General features: G+C 46.2%; 1 protein-coding gene across 1 annotated transcript; it reads right to left on the bottom strand.

Annotated features, from left to right (window-relative positions):
* Nucleotides 1-490: 490 nt before the first annotated feature.
* On the bottom strand, nt 491-6190 carry LOC139719232 (uncharacterized). The gene has a single exon (XM_071630662.1). It carries the CDS (start codon nt 6188-6190, stop codon nt 491-493), a length of 5700 nt encoding a protein of 1899 aa, XP_071486763.1.

Here is a 6190-nt window from a genome sequence, read left to right as displayed (position 1 = left end):
AATCGTGCAATGTTTACCTGTCATATCTTACTAATTATCGTCTCAATTTCATACCCTTTTGAGAGTACAACATGAATGCAATTTCGTAGTAACCTTTATAACATGAACAAGGTACATGTAGAACACATGAGATATTCTTGACCAATTGATATATAATCTATTATATTTAGTCTCATTGTAGTACACAAAAATGATATAGTCTTGAATTCAGACCCTAAAGCAAAAAGGAAGCATTTAAATGAGAAGTTCACACACTTTATATTCTTCCAATGAGCATCCATTATCTTTTGACTTCACCACAACAATGGAATGTATTAAATACTTATTGGTATTCTTGAGTTCAGTCTGTAAGTTGGATTTTTCACCAAATTAAGTTCCTGATGGTCAATTGGAGTTCAAATCATCACAAATGTCTGAAATTTGTCCATTTGAGGCTCAGTCTATTTCAAATAGTCTTAAATTTCAGTCCTGTTGGCTCTTTGGCTGGGAATTATTCCTGGTCTACATTAGAAACAAGGAGAACCAGCTTGTGAATGGGGCGATCAAGGTAAGTCACTGGGCCCTTTCGTTTTCCCTTATTGTCTAATTTCGTGTCCCCTACTGCCAGTTTCACCTTACGAACCAAGTCATCCTTCGATTCATATACCTCAACAATTCTTCCAAGAGGCCATGAATTTCTCGGAGCGTTATCGTCCTTGATAATCACTACGTCTCCTACTTCCATGTTGCGATGTGGCTTGGTCCATTTCTGCCGCGCCTGCAGCAGATTGAGGAACTCTTTCCTCCAGCGACTCCAGAATTCATTAGCTAAGTGCTGGACTCTTCGCCAGCGTTTCCGCGCATAGACGTCCTCACGACAGAAGCTTCCCGGAGGTGGAAGGATGATCTTCGTCTTTTGAGTCAACAGATGATTAGGAGTCAGTGGAGTTGGATGAGTAGGTTCATTCAGAAATTCAGTGGTTAACGGGCGACTGTTCACGATGGCTGCTGCCTCACACATCAAGGTCCTCAGGGACTCGTCGTCTAGTTGCTGACCCGCCTGATGGAGCAGGACATCTAGGACTTGACGTATGGAACGTATTTGCCGTTCCCACACTCCGCCCATGTGGCTTGAAGCAGGTACATTGAATTTGAAGGCAATGAAGTCGCATCCTTCCTTAAGGAGAAGGTCCTTTACTTGACCCTCACTGGATTCAGCACACCGCTTGAATTCTGCCTCGGCACCTACAAAATTGGTTCCCCTGTCACACCTCAGTTGCTTTACAGGGCCTCTCACAGAGATAAACCGCCTCAGAGCGTTGATGAAGGCATCCGTGGTGAGAGCATTCAGAACTTCGATGTGCACGGCTCTGGATGCCATACACGTGAAGATCAGTCCGTAGCGCTTTAGTTCCTTTCTGCCTTCCTTGATCAACCACGGTCCAAAGCAATCAACTCCAGCATACGTGAATGGTGGGGCAGGGGTAAGACGGTCTTTGGGCAAGTCCGCCATTTTCTGTAGTTGCGGTGGTTGTCTGAGTCTACGACATGTCACACATTGGAAGATGAACTTTGCGACGAAGTTGCTGCAACCCAAGATCCAAATTCCCTTCATTCGGAGATGGTTGATTGTCATACCCCTTCCTCCATGAGCAACATCGGCATGACATTGGGATACGATTAACTTGGTGAGATGTGTCTGAGGTAAGATGGCAGGATGCTTGCTTTCGAATGAGATGTCCGACCTTCTCAGACGTCCTCCCACTCGTAAGATGCCATCATCATCTTTGAAGGGGTCAAGATGATACAGACGGTTAGCGGCCTTGCAATGACGTCTTTTTTCTCTTTTGCTGTGACTTTCATTACCGTCTACTGCTTTCATTTCACCAAGGGTCTGTCCTTGAATCAGCTTTATGATTTCTTTTTCCGCTTGCAGCAGTAGTTCGGTACACAGCGGTTCCATTACAACCTTCTTGGAATCCCATTTTCCATCTCTTTCGTCCCGTCGTGCTTGGCAACGTTTCCGTAGGTGCGATCTGAGACGAAGACAGTTCGCCACAGCTCTTTTTGCCCGATACCAGCTGGATAGATGATCAAATCTTTCAAGCTCCAGACCGTTTACTTTCTGCAAAGAGGCATGGGTCTCACACTTCACTTCAGGATCTTTTGGAAGAAGGGCAGCTTCCTCTTTCGTCTCGTCTGGGATCTCTTTTTCCCAAAGGAAGTCTGGACCAGTGAACCACTTTGAAGCTTCAATTTGATCGATCGTCAGTCCTCTTGAAGCACCGTCGGCTGGATTTGTTTTTGTGCCGATATGCCTCCATTGGGAAGATGAAGATTCGTCTCTGATCTGGCACACTCTGTTCGCGACGAACACATGAAATCGTCTTGTCTCGTTCTTGATGTAACCTAGGACTACTCGACTGTCAGTCCAAAAGATCTCTCTGTCAATGTTGAGATCTAGTTCAGTACGAAGAAATGAGCTCATTCTCACGGATAGGGTTGCTGCAGTGAGTTCCAACCTTGGTACGGTGACAGTCTTGATTGGGGCAACTCTGGCTTTGCCTATCACCATTGTACAGTGCACCTCTCCATTCTCGTTTGTCAGTCTCAGGTACGTACAGTGGCCATAACCCAAGTTGCTGGCATCACAGAAATGGTGTAACTCTGCATTCTTGATTTCTCCAAAGCCTTTGGGTTTATAACACCTGTCGATGGACAGCCTGTCAAGTTGGAGAATGTCAGCTTTCCACTTGTCCCACTTGGATTGCAGTATGTCTGGTAGTGGATCATCCCGTGCAGCGGAACTCCTGCACAGCTCTTGCAGTATTAGCTTCCCGGGCAACAGGAGGGGAGCTAACAGCCCAAGGGGGTCAAACACTGACATAACGGTCGACAGAGCACCTCTCCTGGTCAGTGGCTTGTCTTGGAAGGTCATCCTGAAGCGGAACTTGTCTGACTCAACACACCATTGAACCCCGAGTGCTTTCTCGATAGGAAGATGGTCATGTAGAAGGTTCAATTCTTTAACTTCTTTAGCTCTGTCATCTACTGGAACTGATTCTAGTACCTTCCTAGAGTTAGAGACGACTTTGTGAACATGTAGTCCTCCATGTTCACACATTTTCTTGGTTTTTGAAATCAGTTCAATGGCCTCTTCCTCTGTAGCTACTGCTTTCAACCCATCATCAACGTAGAAGTCCCGATGGATGAACCTGGCCGCATCATGACCTATCTCATCTGCCTTGTCTGTAGCTATCTGTTTCAGGCCATAGTTCGAACATCCAGGGGAAGAGGCAGCCCCAAACAGATGCACATTCATGTGATAGTCAACGGGCTCTTGATAGTAGTCTCCATTTGGCCACCAGAGGAAGCGCAAGTAGTCACGGTGCTCCTCGTTGACATGAAACTGGTGGAACATTTCTTTTATGTCACACATGAAAGCGACATTCTCCTTCCTGAACCTACAAAGAACTCCGGCTAGAGCATTGGTCAGATCAGGACCCGTCAGAAGGTGGGAATTCAAGCACTCTCCCTTGAATTGTGAGCTGCAGTCGAAAACCACTCTAAGTTTTTTCGGCTCCTGCACCCCATGATGGGGAATGTACCATCGTTTGCCTGATTCGCCTGGTTCCGTCACCCTTTCAGCATGTCCCTTCTGAATGAGGTTATTCATTTGCAGGACGTACTGCTCGTAGTAGATGGCATCATTTTCAAACTTCCTCTTCAGGTGGTTCAGACGTTTGAAGGCCACTGATCTATTGTTAGGCAGTAAAGGCGTCTTTTCCTCTTTGAAGGGCAGTGGCATTTCATAATGCCCACTCTGTGTGATGTGGATCTCCTTCTCCATCATCCTAATGAACTTCACGTCATTCTGTGAATAGGGTTTTTGTTTCCTATCTGGTGTGAAGTCAGCCTCTGGAAGTTGGATGACATGAAGGGGAGCTATTTCTTCCTTCATTGTCGTTGGACGCACAAAGATCACTTCTGATCGACATCCTTGTAGCTGAACCTCTTCAGGCACAACTCGCACTGCTGTACGATGGCTCACACCAATTGGATCGTCGTGACTGTCAGCATACTCTTCGTTCACTGTGCCAACAATGGTCCAGCCAAGGTCTGTCTGGACTGCGTATGGTCCTCTATCATCGGGAGAGTGGATGACAGCACGTGGAGCAAGAGCTTTAGCACAGTCGTAGCCTATCAGGAGCCCAATTTCAACATCTTGAAGAGGAGCTACCAGGTTTGCAATCCTGGACAAATGTTGGTAGGATCTCGCCATATCAGGAGTGGGGATATGATGTCTATCTGCTGGCATAATATCTCTCGTGTAAGTAGGAGGGAGATTGATTATCTTCTCGGAGTTGTTGAAAGCTTTCACTTTAAGACCAGTCACCTTTTCACTTGCTATTCTCTCATTTGCCTTGGTCATCGTAGAAAGTAACAGGTTCACCTCAACTCCTTTAATTCTCATTGCCTCCTTCGTTTCAGTGAGAATGAATGATGTATCTGATTGAGTATCCAGCATAGCGTAGACTAATCTGTCCTCATGGCATGATTCATGCGAAAGCCACACAGGAACTATCATTGAGGACTTTGTTGAATGACTGGAGTCCAAATTCGATGCACAAGATTTTGATTCCAGCATTTCCTTGACATCCCTTTCTTTCTTGGCATCCTGTTGCCGTTGCTTCCACTCTTCATCATGCAGAACAGTAGGATGTTTTCCTTTACAAGAAGAGCAGGTCTGTCTCTTCCTGCATTCCTTTAATAGGTGTCCCCTCTTAAGGCAGCCGAAACAGAGTCCATTCTCCCTGACGACCTGTCTTTTCTTCTGCATCGTCTCTGCACTGAAAGAAGAACATTCGGCGAGGTGGTGCTGACCCTTGCAGAAGATGCATGAAGGTGGCCCTTTCACTGCAGATCCTTCTCTCTGATTCCGATGCTGGGTTCCTGTCTGCTGAAAGCCAGAAACAGCTGACTTCCTCCTATCTTTTGGTGTCTGCAGCGACTGAAGAGAAGTAACAGGGTCACAAGCGATCACAGCCTCTTCATCGATGAAGCTAGTAAATACAGTGAAGGGTGGGAATGTTCCCCACTGTTGCCTCCATTCAACGACTTTCCTGCTCCATTTCACGACCAGCCAATCGGGGAGTTTCATCAAAAGCTTCCGGTTTTCTCTTTCATCATCGAGATGACTTAGATGAGGAACATACTTAGAAGCTGTGTCACACTGCTTCAAAAAGTCTCCAAGTCTCCTCAGTCCGGTTGCATCTCTCGCTCCTATCTTCGGCCAGGAGTCAAGCTTGTCACGATAGGCATTGGATACCACAAAATGATCTCCGTATCTCTGTTCCAGTGCCCTCTTAGCCTCATTGTATCCAGCAGCATCTCCGATCATTGAGTAACCTTGCACCAAAGATCTCGGCTCTCCAGTGAGATACTTTAACAGGAAGTAAAACCTCTCTCCATGGGGAATTCCTCGATGCTCAATCAAGGCATCATAACTTCTCCTCCATAATGTATAGTCCAGAGGGTTACCTGCGAATATGCCAGGCTCGGGAAGGGGCAGTCTGTTAAAGCAGAGCAGTTCCTTCAAACTGTTAGCGAGAACATCGTGAGTACTGTGCTGGTCTGCTGGCTGCTTTTCTTGTGATGAAGATTTAACATCATCTTTCTTGGGGGCACGTTCCACAGGAGAGGTATGGTCCTCCATCTTAATCACTGATTCGACCGGGGGAGGACTGACTTCTTTGTCAACTGAACTAGCTTTTGAAGAGATCGATTCTTGACTGTTGATCCAGTCTTGAACTCTTCTTTTCGATGAACGGGAACCTGATTTTGAAGACAGAGTTCCTCCTTTCAACTGTAAGATGATCTTCAAGGTCTCTCTCATTAAAGATGTGTGCTCCTCTTCCATCTCTTCCAGCTTCTCTTCAATATCATCATCTGTATTTGCTGAAGGAGCTAACGCTGTGAGCTGTTCTTGCGCGGAAATGGCCTTATCCATAGCCTCTTGCACTAGGTTGCGGGATTCTTTGATCACCTCGACTTTGACGTCATCTTCAACCATAAGTTGTCTATGTTTATTTGCCCTTCTCCTCCAAAGTCGAACGGCATCTTTCCATGTCTTCATGGTGACGTCTGTTTGGTGTTGTAAACCCTTCTCTGTGGGTCTTCTATCCCGTCTGCTACCATCTCCTTCCGACAT

The sequence above is a fragment of the Diadema antillarum genome, unplaced genomic scaffold (genome assembly GCF_040938485.1).
Source record: "Diadema antillarum isolate AM-2024a unplaced genomic scaffold, OU_Dant_1.0 scf00000107, whole genome shotgun sequence".
Lineage (NCBI taxonomy): Eukaryota > Metazoa > Echinodermata > Echinoidea > Diadematoida > Diadematidae > Diadema > Diadema antillarum.
This window is presented reverse-complemented; position numbering and strand designations above follow the sequence as displayed.

Bases quoted from the DNA above. Each gene is read 5' to 3' on its own strand.
- LOC139719232 (XM_071630662.1), bottom strand. From the start codon at position 6,190: ATGTCGGAAGGAGATGGTAGCAGACGGGATAGAAGACCCACAGAGAAG.